The sequence below is a fragment of the Rhinolophus hipposideros genome (assembly GCF_964194185.1).
Source record: "Rhinolophus hipposideros genome assembly, chromosome: 20".
In the NCBI taxonomy this organism is placed as follows: domain Eukaryota; kingdom Metazoa; phylum Chordata; class Mammalia; order Chiroptera; family Rhinolophidae; genus Rhinolophus; species Rhinolophus hipposideros.
This window is the reverse complement of record NC_138066.1, coordinates 24,837,630-24,862,160: the sequence shown is the minus strand read 5'-3', so window position 1 is coordinate 24,862,160 and position 24,531 is coordinate 24,837,630. Positions and strand designations below refer to the sequence as shown.

The 24,531-nt window shown below is 38.7% G+C and overlaps 2 protein-coding genes across 10 annotated transcripts in view; one reads left to right on the top strand and one right to left on the bottom strand.

The window, feature by feature from the left end:
* Positions 1 to 1,424: 1,424 nt before the first annotated feature.
* Positions 1,425 to 23,252, bottom strand: TUBD1 (tubulin delta 1). Of its 4 annotated transcripts, none has more exons than XM_081028992.1 (9): positions 23,011 to 23,252; positions 21,957 to 22,175; positions 20,261 to 20,408; positions 19,274 to 19,490; positions 18,324 to 18,555; positions 15,377 to 15,541; positions 7,962 to 8,102; positions 6,486 to 6,669; positions 1,425 to 4,945 (listed from the first exon to the last, which is right to left on the bottom strand). In XM_081028992.1, exons 2-9 carry the CDS (start codon positions 22,126 to 22,128, stop codon positions 4,843 to 4,845), a joined length of 1,362 nt encoding a protein of 453 aa, XP_080885118.1. In that variant the 5' UTR covers positions 22,129 to 22,175; positions 23,011 to 23,252; the 3' UTR covers positions 1,425 to 4,842. The 4 variants fall into 4 exon arrangements, with proteins under 4 accessions (XP_080885118.1, XP_080885119.1, XP_080885120.1 ...); XM_081028993.1 differs by having other exon boundaries at positions 23,015 to 23,238; XM_081028994.1 differs by lacking the exon at positions 19,274 to 19,490 and having other exon boundaries at positions 1,426 to 4,945; positions 23,011 to 23,229.
* A 135-nt stretch (positions 23,253 to 23,387) lies between these two features.
* The window catches only part of RPS6KB1 (ribosomal protein S6 kinase B1), a 120,700-nt gene continuing 119,556 nt past the window's right edge, over positions 23,388 to 24,531 (top strand). For 4 of the 6 annotated variants that reach the window (XM_081028988.1, XM_081028990.1, XM_081028986.1 and 1 more), the window contains exon 1: positions 23,388 to 23,631. In XM_081028988.1, coding sequence (XP_080885114.1) covers positions 23,491 to 23,631 — 141 coding nt within the window. In that variant the 5' untranslated portion in view covers positions 23,388 to 23,490. Of the gene's footprint in view, positions 23,632 to 24,111; positions 24,233 to 24,531 lie in introns of those variants that run through there. The other 2 variants (XR_013991977.1, XM_081028989.1) reach the window with 2 other exon arrangements.

Below are 24,531 nucleotides of genomic sequence, written 5' to 3'. Positions count from 1 at the left end.
GCATAATGCAAAAAAGAAGGAAACCTGAGAAAGACACTCCCCCAAAGAAATTGCTATGATATCTGTGTGTTCTTTCAGTCCTGCTCAAAAACTGCTCTGAGCCTCCCGTTCTTGGTCTTAGGGGCCTGGCAGTGGGGGCAAACCGGGCAGGCAAGGTCACTGGGGGCTGTCTCTCATCTGTATCTTCAGGTCAGTGATAGACTCTTCTGTCCCTGTCCTTACTGAACAAAATTACCATTACCAGAGAGACAAATCTGTGCGTATTCCGTAACATGTAATGGCCATTTCTGTCCGCTTCTGCTACTATAGCAGACATAAAGGGAACAGTGGGAGATGGGGAGTGGCCAGACATCAGAAGGCTTGGAGTTCCAGAACAAGGAATTTAGATGTTAGGCAAATAATTCAAACAAAGGCCGTTCTTCATTCTCTTAATATACTGTTTGAGTTTATATTGTCTTAAGTGGCTTTTTTTTTTTTTTAAGATTTTATTGGGGAAGGGGAACAGGACTTTATTGGGGAACAGTGTGTACTTCCAGGACTTTTTCCAAGTCAAGTTGTTGTTCTTTCAATCTTAGTTGTGGAGGGCACAGCTCAGCTTCAGGTTCAGTTGCTGTTGCTAGTTGCAGGGGGCACAGCCCACTATCCCTAGCGGGAGTTGAACCGGCAATCTTGTGGTTGAGAGCCCATTGGCCAATGAGGGAATCGAACTGGCAGCCTTTGGAGTTAGGAGCATGGAGCTCTAACCACCTGAGCCACCAGGCCGGCCCTTAAGTGGCTTTTACGTATGTAGGTTGGCTTCAGAGACAAAATAGTCTTAATTCTATTTCCAGTTCCTTAGTTACATCTAGTAGTTGTGAGATCTGTTGCATGTATGGGAGCTCTAAAGGGCTTCACTGTGTCCCTGTAGTTTTGCAGCTTTACATCTCTTCTACAGTGTTTTGGACATTTATTTTAATCTGTTCAGTAAATGTGGAGTCTCTACCATGAGCCAGGCAGATGCTGTGTAGCCAAGAATATACGAAATGGTGAACTTAAGGACAGAGGCCAGGTTTAACTCATTTTTTAAATCTCCCTATCCCAACACTGTTTTTCCTTGCAGGTGTTCAATGGCTGTTTGTTGAATTAAGCTCACATCCTGCCTCTTTCATTCTGTTCACATGAGCCAAGCGTAAGCAACGGCCTTTTTTTCTTTAAAAACGGAAACACCCATCTTTTGCCTTATGTCATGATTCTCACTATCATGTTCCTATGACCTCTCTCACCTAATAAGGACAAGCTTTGTTCCACTTGTTTCTGCAGTTCGTGGGACTTTGCTCCTGAAATGTCTGGAATAACCCTGTCCAATAGAAATACAATGCAAGCCATATATCTAATTTTAAAAAATTTTAGTGGCCACATTTTAAAATCTAAAAAGAAACAGATATACCAATTTCAATAATTTATTTTACCCTAATATGTCCAAAATATCATTTCAACAATTCAAAATATTAGTATTTACATTCTTTTATTCATATTGTCTGCAAAATTTAATATTTTACACTTACAGCACTAGCCACACGTGGCTAATGGCTACCACCTTGGACAGCACAGATACAGAACCTTTGAATTTTTGTGTACTCACCATGTAAATAATTAAATTCAAATAGGACAAGAGCGCCATAGGAATATCCATCTTTGGCAAAGGAGATAAATTGAGGTAAGATGGAATTATTTGCTAAGTGACATGTAATTTAACTTACTGTTTCTTTTTAAACTATTGTAAGCGATCAGATTTTTCATCACTGGGTAAAGTCCATAATTAAAACCCATCAAGTCTTGTTTGGAAATGCTTCTAAGCGATTAGCAGTTCTTTGGGGGCATCATCAGTTCCCTCACTCCTTTTTATCTCTGCCTCACTGATTCCCTAGAGTCTAAATGATTCGGATCTTCTCTCTTTTCTCTCTTCATCCTTAAATGCCATTTCTTCTCCAACACTGCCCCCACACTGTGTTCCCCAGAAACTTGAAATATTTACATTATTTGTCTTAATTTGTGCAAGCATTCATGCTAGTGGAAATGGAATTCCATTGATTAATAAGGCTGACACTGTATCGTCGGAGACATTTCAAGAGTACAGGAATAGGAAATGATTTAGTTAAAAAAGTAAAAACAGATTGTTTTTTTAGCTCACATTCCTAAAACTCACGGGAAACTGATTAATACAGATGAGTAAATATCTCTTAAATAACCAATCAGTTGCCAAAAATGACGAGTTTGTAGGTAAAGCCATATTTGGTAGCTAGGTAGGTAGAAGACTACGGAAGGGTTGACTGCCAAACCTTGAGCTCATGGGGAGAGAATAATGGGGCAGGAACATATGGAGCATGTTGTTAAAAATTTTGGACAGGAATTCAAGTGTGATAAACGTGGTGGTCAGGAGAAGAATCACTGGTATGTACCCTGCAGAGTAGATGCTGCAGAGCCAGGAAGGAAACTTTCCCAGCAAATTTAAAGACTAGACTGAAGCTCCCGGCTCATTATTCTTCCCATGTACCACATCCTTCCTGTAAAAAAGCTGGATATGGACATGGGCAAGATAATAAGCAATAAGGAGGAAGCTAGAATTGTAGCACCAGACGTCCAAAGAAAATCGGAAGCTTCTTCATTTAGACTATGTGGAGTGCCTGGCACTGAATACAAGATAATGGTTGAATGAATGAACTGACAGAGACAGGGAATGTGGGCACACTTAATGAGTTCTAAGTGATGGGTTAAATAAAGGAGAAATACATTGCCAACTGACTGATGGTATTTGGTGGGGAGCACCCAAAGCAAGAGGAAATGATTGGGAAGGAACAGGTTTTACAGTTTAAAGAGCTTTTGAGAAAAAAATGGGGGAGAGTGACAAGGGTTCAAATAGAAAACAGTTTGAATTACACTGTGCTCACTGCCTATGCGGAGGCATCCTGGCTCTGTAGGATAATGTCTGAGTGCAAACAGGAATCCAGTTACACAGTAATCTAAGAAATGACATGTTCGAAGCTTCTGTATGCCCAGGAAGTTATGATTTGAATTTTGTCCTGGCTGATTAGCCATTTTGTGCAACAAAGTACATTTCCAGTGCCACCCCTTATCTTCAAGTTTGGAATCAGCTTCTTTATGTTAATTTTTTAGGTAAAATCCAAACTCTAATAGGAAAAATTTATATTATTTCAGATTGGCAAGAAAAAGTTTTCCAAGTAAATGTTAAAAACAAGTTTGCAGGGAGAATGGCCTTTGGACAGGAGTCCTCCATCCTCCCAGAATACCAGCATTTTGAATAAACCTGCATACCCTCTCCCCCCCAAAAAAACAATTTTGCAAATATTTAGGTATCCACAGACATCAAATAATGCGATTGTGGATCATAAAAAGGGTCAACTCATATAAGCGAATGGACCCAGAACTCTGTCTAACTGGGGTTTACTTTTAATATTCACCTGCCATTGACTCCATGAGTTGCCAAATTAGAAATATACTTTTCCCCCAAGGTACTTCAGGGTACCTTTCTCAAATACAAAATGATTTCAACTTATGACTTTGTTTAAGCTTAACTTTTAGCAAGTTTCCTCAGAATCAGCTTAACCCCTAGTGAGATCATTCACTTACAGATCTTCATTAATTCTGGTTTAGTCTGGGAAAATGCTTTATTTAGCTTTTGGATCTCTTCAATGCTAAACAATTACTTTTAACTTTATTTTTTTTTACATTATGATCTAATTATTTTCAAGTACACTTGGGTTAACAAAATGCAGCAGTGGGGTGTGCCTTTTAGCTGAACAGACCACTTTTTACATTCTTTAGAAATAAGATATGGTTCAGTATTTTAAATCATAGCAACAGTTGATAAGAAAAACAGCAAAAAGGTAATCATTTCCATATGGAAAGAAAAGGAAGAAACAGTGAAGCTGTGAACTGTCAGTGTTCCAAATAAAAATAAGTCACCACTGGTAGATTTGGCAGAAAGGGTAAATGTTCCTATTTGTTTCCCATTTTACATTTGTTAATACATTGCATGTGATGTGTTTTATTGAAATACACCATTCCCCTCCAACTCAGTTGCCAGTTTCCAAGTGTGTTTTGTCCTTCTGGGTGAAACCCACATCTGTATATGCCAATTTCATCAAGCACAGTAGTTCCTTGGTGATAATTTTCTCAACTTAATGATTTTGGTGAAAGCTCTTACCCATTTTATTGAAAAGCGTAGAACCATCTTCCACATCAGCTAAATACCTATACATTTATTAACAAAATACTAACATTTATTTTTAAATACCTGCTTAAAGTGGGAAATCTTACCTGTTATAGAATAAAATATTCAAAATAAATGGTCACTCACTGTAGCATTAACAACAGCTCCCTCTTGTGGTTCGCAGCATTCATTTCAAAGACGAATGCATTTAAAGACAAAATTCTAATTTCTCAGCTTAAAATTGTGCTGTGAAAGTTTAGTTCATATTTAGAGAACTGAATCCTTTTTGGAATAAAGAGGGAAGAGTTAGGAACATAGGGACAATACAGAATATTCCCTTTTTTGGATGGTTCCAGAGTTTCAACATGTCAGCCAAGTCTCCACAATTCTTTATAGAAGCACCCATTTTTTTACTTACAAACGAAAATGCCAAGTTGATGTTTTCACAGAAAAGATGCTATTCTCCACTTAAAAGGTTTTCCACCTCTTCTGTGGGCATAGTATGTAGAAGGAATCAACATTTTACTTTGTTGCTTTTTAAAAACTGGTATTTGAAACCTTACAGAGAAAGCAGTATTGAAAATATTTTTGTCCAAAAATGACGTAAGGTACTTTTCCCCCTTTGTTCAAGATCAGAGATTGCGGTAACTGGCAACAACCTGTTCTAATAATGTGAAACTGTCCAAAAAGTCCTCTTCTTCAATTCCAAATTTTGTGTACTGATGAATGTAGGCTCTGGTAAAAGAAACAGAAAATGTAAAATAAAAAAATCTCAGGCAAATGAAGAACTCTTCACAATCAAACAATAAATAGATCTTGGCTAGCGTATGAACATTTGAAGATGGCAGAATCTCTTTCAAGGCTTACATCTGCTTCAATGTTTGCTCCAAAGATTAGCAAACTTTCAAAGTGTATGCAGGCCCCCTGTCTTCTTAGTGTCCAAGCCAGTGGCAATAAGCAGCACAGAGAAAACTGAAGCAGGTTCCCATTGGGTTGTCTACCCAGCACATATTCATCACCCTACAGGCGATGGCTGCATTTCATGTAAACTCAAAAAAAGTGCCTGAGAAGTTTTATGTAAGGCTTGAAACTGCAGAAACACATTAATCCAGCTCTAGAAATGAAGTGAAGCCTCCCAAGTGTTTTTCAGACAATACTTGATTTGAAGCTATGCCAGCTTCTAATACCTCTACCCTCCAAAAGGTTCTGACACAGGAGAAATACTAGAATGAATAGCAAGGGCAGACATGAATTAGATGGCTGTAATAATGGCTGCTACCATTTTAATGAGAGTGGGAAGAGAAGGATACCAGGAAAGGACAGAGTTCGCGGTCCTGAGGAGTGGGGGTTATGGAATGGCCATGTGCACGATGGAGCTGGGGCAGGGTGAGGAGGGAGGGTAGGAATCCTAGCTAACGAGAAGCCTGGTCCAATCATTTGAGGAAGTTTGCTTTGACATTCAGTAATTGTGGCAGTGGTCAGGAAACCTGGTAACACATTTCTTTATATCAAGTGGACATTTCTTATTAAGTGGAGGTGAATTTGCAGTATTTCTTACTGAGCAAGATCAGGATCTCTTCCATTCTTCCAAGGATCTATTTTGGCAAACTATCTTATTGTCCCTGCCTTATAATGAAATTTCTACTTGGGTTTCATTTAGGTAACAACAATAATACCAAACAATTATTAAGTATTTACTAGTCAGCCACGTATTAGGTATTTTTACATGATCATCTCATTTAATCCTCGCCACAGAGCCTCTTGGTCTGTACCTGTTGTATAATACAAACAAGGAAATGAAGCCTGAGGTAACATGCCTAAAGTTTCACACCTATGAAGTGGTAGCCATGCTTACTCTATGCTGTGGATTTGATGTTTGGGTACCCCCGATTTCGTATGTTGAAATCCTAACCCGAAGGTAATGGTATTAGGAAGTGAGGCCTTTAGGTCCTGAGGGTAGAGCCTTTGTGAATGGAACTAGTGCCCTTATAAAAGAGGACCATGAAAGCTCTTTTGCCCAGTTCTGCCATTTGAGGACAGAAAAAAGACACCACCTATGAACCAGGAAGTGCGTGTTCACCAGACATCATATCTTCATCTTCCCAATCTCCAGAACTATGAGAAAAAGTTTCTGTTCTTTATAAGCTCCCCAGTCTACGCTGTTTTTGTCATAGCAGCCCAAACGGGTGAAGACAATCCAAATCCTGCCTTGTATTTTTAACATGATATTATCTGCCCAAGGTTAGAAAGATTTGTACATTCATCTTTTACTTACTTTGAAGCAAACATATTCCATGCTTTGCCCACAATCACATCAAGTGGTTTTACTAAGAACTGGCTATTGCTGACCAACGCTGCAGACTTCTCATATTTGCTAAAGGCTCGCTGGGTTTTCCACACATTGAAAGCATTATCAGGCGCTAACCAGGAAGTATAGAGAGCTGGATCTTTAAATCCCCCTGGAATAAAACAACATAAGCCATTGTCTACAGCATAAATCATTGATTTTGGAAACAGTAAATATTTTCTTACCTATTTTACCAGTAATCTTTTGTTTTGACTTTTAAAACTAGCTTTATATTATTTTTGGATAAATGATTCACATTCATCATTTTAAAAAAGTAATAATTTACACCATTCAGAAAAGTATTACGAAGAAAATGTAAAAGTTCGCTGAACAGATGAAATGCCACCAGGCAGAGAACGGCCATGAACATTTCACCAACCACTTATGTATATAATTTTACACATGTGCTCTTCTGTAGTCCGCATTTTTCATCCACCAATATGTTAGGAACCACTTTTCCATGTCAGTAAATATCAATCATATTTAAAGGCTGCTTATGTGAATATACCATAATTTATTTAACACATTTATTTAACACATTTAGGTTGTTTCCACATTTTTGTTAGTGTGAAAGATACTGCAGTGAATATCTTTGCAAGAACACCTCTATGCATCTGTGTCGTTTGCTGTGGGTACATTTTTAGAAGTTAGATTATATATCCTTTTATTCTCTTACTTAAAAATCTAAAATGAGAAAAAAACTAAAGTGAAGATTATGAAGATTGTTCACTATCTGATTGACTTGAAATGATCCCTTTTTTAATTGGTATTAGGTTTTTACCTAAGGGGTATTACAAGGACTAGACTGTTTGGTTTTCCTTATAGCCAATTTGATACTGCTGAAATCATCCAATAAGGATCATATAAACCTAGAAACTTGCCAATAAGAGTATTGCTCTTTCAATATCCTGAAAGTTTTGTAACAAAATGCTTGGCACAGAGAACACTAGTCCCACAATACCTGTTCTCCCCTTCTTTAGTAACAGAAACCCCAATTTTAACTGGACTCATGGAGACCCTTGCAGCTAGGTGTGGCACATGATTCACTTCCAGTCAGAGATATAAACACTATGTGGTATGCGACTCTGGGAGGAGGAGGTATGTCCTTTGCTCATTCCTAGGTGATTTGATGGCTGAAGCTCCAATACATGTCTTGGACCAAAAAGAGGAACCCACAGGTAAGGACAACAGAGCAATCAGATTCAGAAAGAAAGAATTAAACTTGTATCTTATTTAAGCCACTTCTATTTTGGTGTTCAGTCACATGATAATGTTACATTTTGCTACTGTAACACATAATTATTTCCCTTTGTCTAAGAATAAATTCAGGGACTTTTTTTTACCATGTGTACCATGTATATGTGCAAAATGTACATCTTAATTTTCACCTTAACTTCTGCTTACCCAGATCTGCACTGTGCACATCTTTCCCACGAAGAATGAGTAAGTTAGCAATGGAAGTGTTAAAATGAAGCTCCTTGTTGAGAGACGTTTTACCAAGAGTAGGAAGTCCTGATAAAGGAGGCCGTACCTGCCAATCAATACCTACCAAAAGAAAAAAAAAAGCAAGAGACATTATAAAGGGCTTTGAACAAGAAAAGAATAATATATTACAGTATGTGTATTTTACATAAATTTTTATTTGATAACAAAGTTTTTTCCGAAAAAGTTTCAAAATTATTATCTGGTTAACCTAAAGTGATCCAAACTACTCAATCCTGAGAAAGGCATGAAATATTCTTCAGTGAATATTAAAGGATGGTGGTAGATACATATGATAGAATTCTACTCAACAGTGAAAAGAAACTTAACTCCTGATACACGTAACGACATGGATAAATCTCAAAAGCACGCTGAGTGAAACAAGCTGGACTCAAAACATTACATACTGTATGATTCTAATTATAGGACATTCTGGAAAAGGCAAAAGCCTAGGAACAAAATTCAGATCAGTAGTTGTTAGGGGTTAAGGGTAAAGGGAAGAAACTGCCCACTAAGGGGTATGAGGGAACTTTCTGGGGTGATGGAAATACTCTATCTCAATTGTGGTAGTGGTTACACACTGTATGTGTCAGAATTTACAGAACTCTACACCTAAAAAGGGTGAACTTCACTCTATATGCCATTATAAACAAACAAAATACATACAAAAATGTCATGGGATGTAGAAACACAAAACCCAAACAGGACTGCAAATGACCTAGTCATGTGGAAATACTAAGAAAATACTCTTAAATTACACATAGGCTAGGGTAAAATTCAGTGTGCAGTAACGTTGATTTTCAGCAAAATCAAATGCAACAAATCAAAAATTTGGGCACGCTGAATTCAATAAGGCAAACAAGCCAATTTAAAACTTGGAAAGATGTTTGAGTAAAAATTTCACCAAAGAAGATTAACAAATAGCTAATAAGTACATGAAAATATATTCAGCAGCTCTGTCATTAGGAAAATGCAAACTGAAACCACAAGGAGACACCCCTGCACACCTATTAGAATGGCTATGATCCAAAAGACTCTCAGTATCATGTGGGCAAGGATGTGGAAAAACTGAGACCCTCTTAACCTACTTGTGGGAATGGAAAATGGTGCAGCCACTTTGGAAAAGAGTTTAGCAGTTTTTTAAAAGTTGAACGGACTTATCCATCAACCTCGCAATGCCTCCTAGGTATATACCTAAGAGACTGAAAACATGTCCATGAATGTTCACAGCGGCATTATTCATAACAGCCACAAAGTAAAAACAGAAAACAATCTAAATGTCCATCAACTGTGGGACATATAAAATGTGCCATATCCATTCAATGGAATACTATTCAGCAATACAAAGGATTGAACTGCTGATATATGCTACAACGTGGATAAATCTCAACAACATTATGTTAAGTGAAAGAAGTCAGACACAAAAGACTATATAGTGTAAAATTCCATTTAAATGAAATGTCCAAAATAGGTAAATCTCTAGAGACAAAAAGGACATCAGAGGTTCCTTGGGGAGAGGCATAAAAATGGGGATTGAATGCAAATGGACACAAAAACTTTTTTGGAGTGGTGGAAATGTTCTAAAAAGGACTGTGATAATGGTTGCACAACTCTGTAAAATTTACTTAAAAAAAAATCACTGAATTGTACTCTTACAGGTGAAGTACATGGCATATGAATTATACCTCACTAAACCCATTAAAAAGTATGCCATGCTATCAAAGCTATCTTGTGAAATAATTCATCCTTCTAGCTTACTCAGAAATAAAGGTAATTAACTCCATCTAAAAATTTCAATACGAAAAACAAAATGAAGCCAATCTAAAGTTGGGCCCTTGGAAAACTGATGTTCGAAAAATAAAAAAGGAAAAGGTAAGCAAATAAAATTTGAAATGGTAAAGGAAGTAGGTAACAAAAAGGGCATTATCAAAAATAAAAATAAATCCCAGATGGGTTAAAATTTAAGTGTTAAAACTATAAAAAATACTGGGAAATTGGGAAATGATAGAGAATATTTTTATATCTTTGGGGTAGGCAAGGCTCAGAATTGATAGAAGATTTATAGAGTTGCTCACATAAAAATATAAAACTTCCATATGGTGAAAAATATACAAAAGACAAAAATGATAGATATAAATATTTGCAATTCATGCAACAAAATGGATATAAATCCATAATATATTTCCCTCCATCAAAGATAATATGACGAAAATATTATCAATTAAATTATTCACTTACATTATTAAATGTTATACTTATTGAAAGAGTTCTTTGAGAGTAAATTTGGTTTAGATTTTTAAAAAATCATATACCATTCTTGAGCATGCATTTTACATATATATATATATATATGTATATATATATATATATATATATATATATATGACATATAACTAAATACATTGGTTAAGGTTTTCTTAAAATGTTTTCACATTCATTGACTTTATCGCTTTTTGATCCAGCATTAATGACATCCATGTTTTCACACATTATTCTCTGTGCCTTCAGAACACTGGTGATACAGCATTTTGTAAGGGAATCCGTAAAAACACTAAGTTACTGGCTCTTAAGCTGGCTTTGCAATCATGTAGCTTTGACTCCTGCTTAAGGAATGCTGCTAAACTTGTCTGTTTATCACGATGACTGTCTCTTCCCTACCCTAGCAGAAAACCAAAGGTTTATTTTCTGGAGAAGATATGATTGAGCGTCTCTGGTCTGGAGAACACTAGGCAGAGTTAAGGGCAGGTACATACTGAAACCAGAGAAATGAAGTGAAAACCAGGAAAACCATGACCCCTCCCTCCTCTTCCCCCAGAGCACTGGGTCTTCGTCTAAACCCTCCGAACAGAATATCCAACACAGGAGACAGGCAAAGAGAATATCCAGGATGACAAATGCACACTCGCTCAGGAGAGCAACGGCTCCACCTTGAAGCATGTCAGAAGACTCTAGGAGAGATTTCTTACAGAAGATGAAACTGATGCAATACTTGAATATCAAGAAAGAATTTAGACAAGTAGAAAAACACTTACGGTTGAATAATTGACAGTACACCGAAAAACTAAGCAAACAAGAAAACAAAGCAATTATTCACTCCAAAGAAAGTTTTTAAAATTATACAGGAAAGGAAAAGTAATCACAGGATACCATGTGGCTCAGCTGTGAGTAGCATTTACTTGCTCTTGACCATGAAAAGCTGGATGTTGCTTTAACCCAATGATGACACTACTATATTGGACTGGTGACGAGACAGTCATCAGGGTGTCTATAGAGCTTAGGGTCAGCCAGTGTGGGGGAAAAAAGCTAAATCCTAACTCTATAGTGGGAAGTAAATAGGTAATACCTAAATAATTGAAAAACCAATAAATGACAATGAGTAGATAAAAACAGTAAAAGAACCAGCAAAAGAAGTTTGAAAAATGGCTGCCTCTGGGAAGGAGCAAGTAGAGGAAGGTTATGGGCTAACAGTTTTAACAACCAGCTTTGTAGAATTTCTTGATTATGTGCATATAATAAATTAGGGCACATAGAGTAGAAAACTATGTAGCTATTAAATAGAGGAAGGCATTTAGAAGGCAGTCTAAATGTACTGAATTGGAAAGGAGGCCACAAAAGATTGCTACACTGAAAAAAAAAGTTATAGAACAGAAAATACATATTATGTGATGCTAGTTTTATTTTTAAAATGTCTGTTTATAGACTACCCTCGGAACTCGGGCTCTCTAGTTCTCACATGCATAAATTAATCCAAGCTAGCAAAAATAAATCAACTAATAAAATTTAAAAATAAAACGTTTTAAATAAAACAAAAATAAATAAACAAGTAAAATGATAATTTAGCTTGGTTCAGATGGGCAAGCAAAAAGCCATGGAAAACTATTCCCAGGACTTACATTTTAATCAAGAACCTGCCAGCATGTGCCCTGATGAATTATTATGGATCAATGACTCCTGTGTGCCTTCCATTTACCTATTTTTGAAAGAGAGGGTCCACCAGTTATTCTGTGCTTGTTCTACCATGGTCTGTTGGCGGGGGGGGGGGGGGGGAGAACTGTACTCAAAGAGCTATACCCAAGAAATATCACCTGGGAAGTATAAATTCACACCCAGACCTGCTTTTAGATGACAGAATTCTGGACTTTAGACTGATGTACTAATGGATATAGCTTTTGGGCTCCTTGGGAGGGGTTAAATATATTCTGCATATGGGAGGACATGATTCATTAGGGGACAGAGGGCAGAGTGGAAGCCAGCCTCCAAGGTGAATCCAGTGACCCTTGCCTCCTGGTATTCAGGCCCTTGTGTGGTCCCCTCCCACACAGGATAGTGCCAGAAATGATGCTGTGTGACTTCCAAAGCTAGGTCAGAAAAGACATTGTAATTTCTACCTGGCTCCCTCTTGGATCACTCATTCCTCCTCCTGTTAGGACATGTGGAAACAGGTACTACATTGCTGGTGGTGATATTAATCGGGTCAAATTTCAGATAGAGCAGCCTGATAACATTTGAAGACTTTTAAAACTATATTCTTCAACCTGGCTAGTGATATATCACAGTCTGACAATTAAGTTCGCAAACTCATCCTAGAAAAAGTGCTACATAGCTCATTGCTGAATATCACTCTGGTCACTTTCAAAGTACTCCCCTTGGGAAGCTATGCACCCTTCAAAACAATTTTGGAACTCTTTTTCTGGAATGGCCATCAGAGCTGTCCCCACATTACCTTTGATGTCCTGATGTCATTTAAATGTCTTCCTTTCAATATTTCCTTTATCTTCAGGTAAAGAAAGAAGTCACTGAGGTAAGTAGGGAGGGTATGCCAATACAGTTATTTGTTTACTGGCTAAAAACTCTCTCACAGACAATAACCGTGTAAGCTGGTGCATTTTCGTGATGCAAGAGCCATGAATTGTTGGCGAAAAGTTCAGGTTGTCTAATTTTTTCAGGCAGCCTTTCAGCACTTCCAAATAGTAAACTTGGTTAACTGTTTGCCCAGTTGGTACAAATTCATAATGAACGATCCCTCTGATATCAAAAAAGATTAGCAACAAGTTCTCGAACTTAATTGTCAGATTTCGTATATTCATATACATATATAAAAATTTGTATGTTCAAAGCTCTATCTGTAACTGAAAATATTAACCCCCTAAAGTCCCACATGGGAAAATGACTAAGCAGACTGTGGTTTATTGACCTAAGAGAGCTCAGTGCGGCATGCTTTATACTACCCTGAGGAACATTGTGTTCCTTGAGAAGTTAACAGGTGTCGCTAGAAAAACAGGTATGTACTATGGCCAAAAAAATTGGTGAAGCATTACTATAACATGGGAACTATCTACTTATCTCCAAACCTCAGGCACTATCATCTAAAATTGTAAAAATAAGGTGTTACAAGAGAATCTACCTTCAGAGCATTGAATCCTGTTATTGTAATTTGTGGTAAAACATGCTACAAAAATAATATAAAGTAGTGATTTCTAGTTCAATATGACAGACCGAACATACCAGTTTATTACGACTCTCTCCCCAGATCTCAATAATGAGACAATAGAGGGATTTTAAAAAAGGGAATGGGAGGAGATAATGGCAACAAAATTTGGAAGGTGGAAAGCAAATGAACCAGTGGTTAGCAACTTAGTGACCAAGGAAAGCTGAAACTTCTGACCACCTTCTGTGGAGGCCCTGGAAGCAGCAGGCACTTCCGAAAGACAAAGACACAGGAAGATTAGCTAAAAATCTGTATGAGAAGCAGGGAGGGCCCCAGACCCTTCCTACTCCCAACGGCAGGAGGAGTGCACCCCTTCACCCTAAGCTTGTGCTCAGGAAAGGCTAAACCCCTGAGGCTCTGGCTTCAGTGACACCACACCCGAGGTCTCTGTTCCAGGCTCTGAAGATATAGCAGTAAACAAAATAGATAAAAACCCCTGCCCTCATAAAGCTTACTGAGATAAACAAAAGATCCACACTAAGGAATTCCAGAATGCTAGAGACGAAGAGAAAAATCCTAAAAGATTCGAGAGAGAACAAAAGAGGATTATGAATCAGATTGACACAGCACTTCTCGACAGTAACACTGGAAGCTGGAAGATCATAGATCAATGCCTTCAAAATAGTAAGTAAAAATGATTCCCAACCTCGAATCCTGTACCTGGTCAAACTGTCAACGTGATGAAAGGGCAAAATAAAGACATTTGCAGCCTTAAAATTTTTACCTTCCCTGTACTCTTCCTTAGGAAACTCCTGGAGGGTAAGATCTATTAATATTATAAGGGACTAAACTGGGAAAAAGGAAGATATAACACCTAGGAAATGGGATAGAATACAGAATGAAGCAGACATGCCAGTGCTGGTTGCTTATCAAGCCAGGAGAGGAACCAGTGCAGCCTGGAACAGGAGGACAATGTTCTCCTAGAGGGATAGATCCAAGCAGATAGAGTATGAAATTACTTGCTGGGTTTGAACATGTTGAGAAGGGATTCATTTTTATGGAAAAGTTTAGGGATACATTAATGATAGGTACATAGAATATTGGCCAAATAAATATAATTAACAACTCTAGGAGATAAATATAAAATGTACATGAAATAAAATATAATCTGTATATATAGTGCATGGTTCAGCTGTGAAAAATAGTCACATAGCATAAGTAATTCAAACACTGAAAACTGATCTAACCCAAAAGAGTGTGTGTGTGTGTGTTGTGTGTATGCGGGGGTGGTGTAAGAAGATTCAATATTTAATTTTCACATTAGGAAGGCAATTGATAATATCTAAACCTGGAAAATAAAACAAATAATAGTAAAGCAAGATATTTAGAAATATGGAGGCAAATTCCAGAAGAAAACAGCTGAAAACATTGAAAGTAGGGCATCAGTTGTGCAGTGGGGAAGCGTAGGACAGGGGACTGCTTTTTCCCTCATTATAAATTCATGAAGGACAACTACTCGACTTTTCTAAAAAATTGAGATGTAATATACATACAACAGATTGTATATAAACAAAATCTGTAAATATTATGGATACAAATCCATAAAAATTAAAACAGATTTATGTATATACTTAAGTGAACTTTGACTACTTGATTTTTTAAAACTGTGTTCATATATTACTTTAATAAAAATAAAACTAAATGTCACACTCATCTGAAATTTTTTTAGCGAAAGGATACTGCGAAATGATTAAGAAGCACTGGGATGTCCCGGTGAGTTTTTGCAGGAGCTTCCGTGGCCAGAAGAAGGGACCATTATTTCAACTGGCCCAAGCCAGTTTATATTGAGAACTCTAGTACAGGCATTTTTCCCAGCTTGTGGGCTACATATTTTTAAAATACCCTTTACCTTCTTCCATTTTTGCATTAGAAATAAGCATCTGTCTCAAATGCTTGAGGAGGCCAGCCCAAGTAAACGTGCTATATGCCAGTGAGTTCTCAGACATCTGAGGAATGTTACGAACACCCAGCATCTTGAATTCAGGATGGGGAACTAAATTCTCCATTAAGTCTCCTGTAAAGAAAAAAAAAAAAATCTTAACTAATTTTTTTCATTCCACATTGTTCCCGTTGGCCTATATACAACTATGATTTGATGGTCTTTGGGTGTTTTCTCCTCCTAGTGCAGAACTACTTAAATTTTTAAATGTAAATAAAATTTCAGAGACAATGTCTATTATAGACATCACATTTGCTTCATTTTGGCACCTATTTTAGCATGAGGGAGAATCCAGACTTTGCCGAAAAGGAAACAAGAATTTATGAGCTAAGTAACTGGAAATATGAATGCAATATTTAGCTAAACCCCAGGAAAACAAGGTAAGCATGAGCGTTAATGTTTTTTTTATTGTCATTCTGTGTTCCCTAAATATTCCTTTAGAAATTTTTCCTAGATCTTGTATTTATTTTATCTAGTTAAATGATAATCAGAATTTGTTAACATCAAATCTTCTACAGAAGAACATAGGTGTAGTAATTCCTGTAGACAGGAATACGCCTATCTTCAGAAACCTGTATTTGGAACACAGATTTCCCTCTGGTCTTGATAGGCTATGCTTCCTTCAGCCATAGGGCCCTTGCACATGCTAGTCCTTCTGTACATGCTATTCCCTTCTCCTGCCCTTTGCTTAGCCAACTCTAAGTCCTCATCCATCTCTTCTTAGCTCAAGTGCTATTTCCTCAGGGCAGCCTTCTCTGCCTCTTCAGCCTAAATCTGGTTCTTTCATGACACATTTTCTTAGAACTGTACTCCTTTCCTTCAGAGCATCTGACTCAGTTTTTAGTTATACATACTTAGTGTAATTATTTGTTTAATGTCTCTCTTTCACAGTGAACACAGTGTCTGCAGTGGCTCCCCACCGGATCCCCAACATTTAGCATAGTGCCTCGCAGAGAGCTGGAGGTTAATCAATATTAGTTGAATGAACAGATGTACAATATGGTAAGTACTGTGGGGTGTGCAGACATTAACAAGACACATGTCTCCAAAAAAAGCTGCAAAGTAATGGGGACTACAAAACATGCAAATGACAGAATCCCTCTCTAAAGAAATGCAACGGTGCTAGTTACAGTGGTAGCATCTGGGAAAGGGTGGGAGGGAGACTCACCTTTGATTGCATATTCTTTTGTACTCCTTAAATGTGTGTGAGTGTATTATTTTTAAAGATACGCAAACACACTTAAATAATAAAGGCAAAAAAAACCCCAAAAAACAGAAAAGAGATACAGAATACCACAGGAGTTCAGAGAAAAGAGGGTTACTTTAGGTAAAGGCCTCAGTAGGAAAGCTTTATGGAAAAAATATCCCGTGAATTGGACCCTGAAGGATGAATAAGGTTTCCAAAGAGGTGACGAAGGAAAGGAGGAAGCAATTTCTAAGAAGAAGGAATACAAAGCAAAGGGACCAGGGCAGGAAAGTACCAGATTGGAAAAAAACAGTGGAGGTAGGATGAAAAGTAGGTGGGGAGCCATGGAGAGGAGGCAATAGGTAATGACACTAGAAAGTTAGTGTTCAGGGCATAATGTGTCTGACAGGATAAGGAGTTCTGACAAATCTGGCAGATAATATGTGAGCCATGGAATGAGTGTGAGAGTATAAGAATTAGATCTGAACATTGGGGAGGCTCATTTGGGATCAGTGTGAGAGATGGACTGCAGGGAGAAGAGGCGGGTAACAGGAAGGAAAGCAGGATTAGGACCACCTTAAGACAGGAATGTCCTTATACCGTGTTTCCCCGAAAATAAGACCTACCCGGACAATCAGCTCTAATGCATCTTTTGGAGCAGAAATTAATACCTAGTATTATATTATTATATTATATTATATAATGTTATGTTATGTTATATACCTGGTTTTATATTATATTGTATTGTATTATATTATGCCCATCTTATTTTACTATAAGACCAGGTCTTATATTAATTTTTGCTCCAAAAGACGCATTAGAGCTGATTGTTCAGCGAGGTCTTATTTTGGGGGAAACACGGTAGATATAATCATCTGTTTTTATGCCACAAAACAGAAGGAGACTAGAAAGAGGCTTGTTTGCCTTGTATTCATATGCAATGTTTGTTGAGAGATACTGATACCCTGAACCAGTGTTAGAAAGATATGGAATTAGGGGAAGAATGCAGATGGCATAGGTGGCACGTACAGGTCTGAGCATACTAATGAGATATGAGGATAGTGGGAGAAATCAGATGATAGGAATTGAGGAACACGGCGGGGAGAGAAGGGAAACAAATGATGAATCCATTCAGAACATGCTAAATTTGAAAAAGCTGAAGGCAACTGAGAAAACTGGGACAGGTAACTACCTGGAAAAGAGATTAGAACTGGGGGGTTACAGATTATGGAGTCATTTACATCTAGATGATTTGAATTGATAAGGCACCACTTGCCAAATAAGCTGAAAAAGCAACGATGGGTTTCTTTATGAGTGATGAAAATGATGGTTGTACAACTTTGTGAATATTAAAAAAAACACAAAACACTTTAAATGGGTGGATTGTAGGATATGTGAATTATACCTCAAAGTTTGTTTTTTTTTTTAAAAAGGAGAGGATCCTGAAGAATGGAGAAATTGGGTATTCACCACTCTTTTGAGAAATTTAGTAACTCCTCAAAACTTTTCAGAGCGCTAAGGAGCTCTTTAAGGAAGGTTTTTGAGATGAGGGAGACCTGAGTGTATCTTCAGGCAGAGGGGAGGAGCCAATGAAGAATAACTCTGAGTTATTCTAAAGAATAACTCAGAACATAAGACTTTCTTACAGATAAAATACAGAAGGACAAATACCTAGTGGGTTTCTTCTGTAGTGAAATGAGCCTTCGGCAGAATAAGTAGGCTGGAACACACTTCCCAGCTGATGGGCGAGGACTTGATTTATATCACTAAAGGAGATGTGCTTGATATTCATCAGTTTTGCACAGATCTTATGAACAGCATCATTCTCATGAATAAGGAGGGCGTCTGAAGATCGGTACAAGTGAGAAAGAGTCAAAATGGAGTTGTAGTTCTGAACAATAACCTGGAGATAAAAAGGTCAGAAATAAGAAAGGCAATTAAGAGGTTCGATATTAAGGGCATCCTGCCTGGGATCACATCCTGGCTCTGTCACTGTCTAGCTGTATGCTCTTGAACAAATTATTTAATCTACCTATGCCTCAGTTTCTCATTTATAAAATGGGAATAGTAATTATACCTGCTTCTAGAGTTGTGAAGGTTAATGCAAGGAAAGCACTTAGAACAGGGCTTTGTATATAGTAAGGGTTCAATAAACAGTGACCATTACTATCACACTTTCTTCCTACATCATTTACAATAGTGACTTATCTCACCTCTGTTTTATTTCTCCTACTAGGCTGGTCAACAAGAAATGGGTCTATATAGAAATTTCCTTGTAATGGAGAGAAATGAAAATTCTTTGAAGGTTGGCAATGGCATGATGCCCCCCAACATGAAGTCAAGGTCCCTGCTTTACATACTATAGACAGAAGGATTAACTCAGGAATGGATTCCTAAGAGAAAATGCACAATTGTCTTCTTTGAAAATTTTAAAAACAGGGACACTTCATTTGTTTGGAAAAATTAAAGCAAAGTTAAATGAATTGTTCACGCAACTACCATATGGTATAATCACTGCTGACACAGTAACTTAGCATTTCCAAAGAAAGGGTCAGATCAGTCTTTTATCTACATTGATTTCAACGGCAAGGAATACAAAATATAAAAAATTCAGCTCATACTTCACCAGTTCCATAAGGCCATATAGTCTGATTCATTTTCAAAGAGCTGGAGTACTGATCCTGTAAATTCTGTGTAACAAAGGCTCCTAGTCCTGATCCTGTACCCCCAGCCATACTCATTATGATGAAAAAACCACTCAAAGAGTCACATTTCTCCGCTTCCTTCTGGATTAGGTTCATTATAGAGTCTTCATGCCTGGGTCCATGAACAGAGTAACTATGCAATGCAAAAGGAACAAATGCAAATACCTTTCAATTTAACCAGAGAGATGCAATGCAGAATAGAGAAGGCTTTTTAAACCTATGGAAGTGAACTAACTCTCATGAAAGGCACAAAATTTAAAATACACAAGTTAAAGATATTTAACAGGTAGATAGGACTGTTAAGACAGTAAATTTACTGGGTACAGAAATTCTCTTTTATAGGCCACTCCTTTAGCTGTAGACTTCAATTACCAGGTAGTTCTGTAAATTTATGGTACAACATAATATTCGATGTTCTTAACAATACTCCTTAAACAGTGGTTCTTGAAATTTGCTGCACATTACAATCACCTAAAGAAGCTTTGAAAAATCCCAACATCCAGGCTTCATGTCAAACCAATTAAATCAGAATTTCTTGAATTGAGCCCTAGGCACTGAAATTTTCCAAAGAACCCAGGAAACATTACTGCCCTGCTATACCCCCTATTAGCTGGAATACCTGCCAGATAAAGATATTATATTGATAATAAGTTAGTTGGCAGAACAACTGTGAAGAAGTGGAAAACCCTACTGCAAGAGATCCTTGGTTTCATCATTGTTTGGACCTGAAGCATATACATACGTAAGATAGAATTTCTTTAGAGTGAAGTCACACCCTACATTTTAAAATAGCAATTTAAAGATTCTTTGCTCAGTATATCAACTTTTTACTTGTAATGACACTATTTATTAATTGACTATGTAGTTGTACCTAAACTGAAAATCATCATGAATTATTCTTACCCATATGCCCAGTTGTTTCCAGAACCTTGTTTTTGACAGAAGCCTGAATGCTGGCCATATTTCCATCGGCCAGACTGGGCAGCCTTTAGTAATATTTGATTGATAACTTTAGGTTCCATGTCAACAAGTACAGCTCGAGCAATTGGAACTAGAGAGGGGGAAGAAAAAGAAAAATATTTCACTCTTATTTGGGTTAACACAGAGCATAAAATCCGAAGTACAAAAAAAAACCCCAAAGGTTGAGGATACAAAGATCTGTCACACTGTTTAGAAATTGAGGTGGGCAGCAGCAGGTATGTACAGATGGTTCAGAATGCCTAGCATTCTGCTAAGCAGGATGACTCAGTGTGGGCTAAAATAATCACTGGGTCAGGTCTACAAACATCTGTTGCGTTGTTATATAATGTGACAAGTACTGTGCTGGGAACACAGAGATGAAGACAGCATCAATCCAGCCCTAGAAGGACTAGTGGGAGAAATGAAAGACATCGACGCTTACTCACTGTATCAGGTGATATGACCCATGACGAATCTACACTGATAGAATAGCATATTCAGAGGTAAAAAATACCCAGGGCACAGAAGCAGTTTAGGATGTTGAAGCAAAAGATGGAGAAGGAGGGGGTAGAAGTGGTGGCTGGAGATGGAAAGCAGGCAGGGCTCAGATCTTGAAAGTCCTTGTATGCAATCAAAACTTGAAATTTATCTTTTAGGTAATGTAAAACCACTGAAAATGTTCAAGCAGGGGAGGAACAGTCAGATTTAAAAAAAAGGTTTTTTTAATACAGCAGTGTGGAGGGTAGCTATGGTAGACACAAGAGCGTAGGCAGGTAAACTCAGAAGGACTTTCTTGAAACAATCCAGGTGAGAGAAAACAAGAGCCAGAACTAAGTCCATGACAGTGAAGATGGAAAGGCAAGAAGAATTTCAAGAGATATGGAGGAAGTAAATTAAGCAGATGTCTGATGTTACGTGTGTAGTAGGAGCCCAAGTTTTAAAGGAAAGATAATGAATGATCTTGGGTATGGAGATGTTGAGTTTGAGGTACACCTGGGAGATGCAGGTGAGTATGTCCACTAGTCAGTCAGCAGCTTGGAAGAGAAGCTAGGCTAGAGATTTGAGAGTCACCGGTGTAAAAGATGTAGCACTTAGGAGAGTAATTGAAATTGCCTAGAGAGAACTATACAAATCAGGACAGAGGAGAGCCTGTGGTGCAACCACTGGAGAAGAAAACTTCAAACAGTAAGGAGGAGTTTTATAGTTAATGTTATCAAATCCAGTAGAAAAGTTAAGTGAATTAAAACAAAAACAGTCATTGAATCTGGTAATTAGGAGATCATTGGGAACTTTTCTCAGAGCAGCTGTAGAAGTGAAGGGCAGAAGCAGGATTATAGTTGGTTAAAGAGGGTTCTTTGAGAATCTTAGATGAGAAGCAAAGAGGTAAGAGAAGAAAAAAGCTATAGACAAGAGATACGTTTTGTTTGTTTTTAGATTGGCAAGGTCTGAGCATGTTCTGGTACTGAGGGGAAGATGCTACGGTAGGGGCAAATGTTGTTAACATAGAAACAAAGAGTGAAGAGCAAAGTCATTTCCTAGTAAGATGGGAAGGGATGGGGTTCAGACACCACGTGGAAGGCCTGGCCTTGAAGTGGTTGGTTATGTCACAGTAAAAGAGAGGACTGTAGACCACACATACCTCCATTTTCCTCCTCACTGAAGAATCTTTCTTTGCAAGACGCTTGATATGCTTCATTCTCTCTTTTAGAGCAGAGTCCCTGGGGACAGTGTGAATCACTAAATAAAGCATCAAACACTTCAAAACCAATCTGATTGCCACACTGACCAAGTTGCACTGTTATTATTGACATGCTGAGGCCTGACAAACTAGGCCTATTTCCTCAAAAAAGTGAGGAACCTGTAATAGAAAAAAGATAGGCGTTGAGAACTACATTACTAATAAATAAAGAATAAAATGCTATATGTTAATATACATCAATAAAATATATATAATTTTAAAATGCCATATATGTATATGGTTTTATAGGTGAAATAGCTATGTTGTCTAAGATGCCAATCATTCAAAGAAATTATTCTCTTTCTCCATATGGTTTTGGGATTTGGGATTTACTGTACCCAAATCCATTCACATACAGCTCAATAGTTTCCAAAATCTGATTTCTAGTCACTGTATTCCTATGTATACATTTAAACAAAACAAGATGAGTGCTAGTTGAAGGAATAAATACTATACACTTCCCACCACAGGAACACACAGAATGCAGAAGTTAGTTCAGAAGTTAGTACATGTACTTAACAATAGTTCTCTTCTAAATAATGACTTTCTTCACCCATCACCTTTCTGGCCTGGTAACTACAGTAACACTTATAAGAAAGACTGTGTTTAGCTCAGGTAGGACAGCAAGAAAGATGAGGCTTGGAAAAACTAGATCAGATGAAACATTAGAGCAGGTCTTCATTATTTTTTAACAATGAAAAGAAACAAGTTTTGGTGAACGCCTCACACCAGGTCTATGCAGCCGTGAAAAGATCAGTGGCTTGTGAGTCACACTCTGCAATTACAATTTTCAAACAACCCTGCAAACTAGGTACCATTATTCTCATTTTATAGATAAGGAGACTGAGGTTCTGAAAGGTTATGTGACTTTCGCAAGGCTACTGAACTAGTAAATAGCTAAGCCAAGACTCCCTTTCCCCACCAACCCAAGGAGTTCCCCATCAAGCCCACTCACTGACAGCCCCAGGACCAGCCGTTTCTATCTTGTTCGAACTTCAGAGGACCATCATGCGCATGCTCACTTTCAACACCCAAAAAGCTATGGAAAACGAATGCGCATGTTCCACAAACGAAGAGTTTTGTGGACTTTTTTTTCCTATTCAGAAAGGTTAATTACGCATGTTCAATTTCAATTTATCAACTTCAGACACGTTACGCATGCTCACTGTCCATCAAAAGCTTCAGCTGACAATGCGCATGGTCTAGATTCCAAGAGCGGCTTCGGCTGGGGTTCTGCGCATGTTTCTGCCCTTACCTGGCTCTTAGGGATAGTTCTACGCATGTTCATTGCCCACAGTTCGGCTTCAAAGAACCCTGTACGCATGCTCTAGCGCTGAATTTGAGGAGCAAGTCTAAGGCCTAGGCGCAGACGCACTGAGCCTAAGCAGCCGGTGATGGCGGCAGCGGCGGCAGTGGCTGCGGCGGGTCCGGGCCCATGAGGCGACGACGGAGGCGGGACGGCTTTTACCCAGCGCCGGACTTCCGAGACAGGGAAGCTGAGGACATGGCAGGAGTGTTTGACATAGACCTGGACCAGCCAGAGGACGCGGGCTCTGAGGATGAGCTGGAGGAGGGGGTGAGGCCCGAGGTCCCGGGGGGCCCGAGGTGACAGGGCTGGGGCGGCGGCGCGGGCCCTGGAAGTCGGGCGCGTCCGAGAGCGCAGAGACCCAGGGGGTGCGAGTAGTCGCCAGGAGGAGCTGAAGCGCCGCGCGGCCCGAGGCAGGGGAGCGGGCGGGGCGGACCTGGCCCTAGGTGTGAGGCCGCTGCGGGGCTCGCAGGTGCAGGTCGCGCCCCTAGCTCTAGATCAGCGCAGCCCGGAGCAGTCTGTGGAGCGAACGCAAAAGGGCGCGTGGTCGATTTCTCCAGCTGTTCGACTTGAGTGTGGCGGGCCGTGAGTGGTGTAGCGTGTGTTGGGGGAGGGGGACTGCGCTTGCTGGGTGTCCCGTAAGTGCAGGTGAAGTGCGGAAGGGTTTCCCTCCGAGTGTAAGATTTCAAGCATTAAATCTTCAGACCTCCCACAACCACCTCTCTTCTCGGCCTGTCGCTTCTCTCCTAGGAAGCGCTCAGCTGTTAGAAGTGACAGCTGAAAACTTCTGTCGGGAGTAGCGCTGCCTCTGCTGTTACAGCCACCAGGAGTTTTATTTCGGGAGCAAGGGGGCTCTGCTGCATCTTCCAGGGTTTGTTTGTTTGCTTTTTTTTTTAAACCCCCTTCCGTGTGACTTTTTAAAAAACGCATTTATAACGACACACGGTGTTTGTAACTTACATTTCCCCCAGTTGAAGATGTCTACATTTTTTCAAAATACTTTCTGTAATTTGGGGGTGGAAAAAAACCAGCGTTGACAGCTGTGATTTGGCTTGCCCAAAATAAATTGCTTGAACCGAGACTTGTGAATGGTGGTGTGAGGGCTTTCCTTGCTTTAATTTAGGGTGCTAAGTTTAGAATTGTTTTTCCTAATGCATAGCTTGGTTTCAC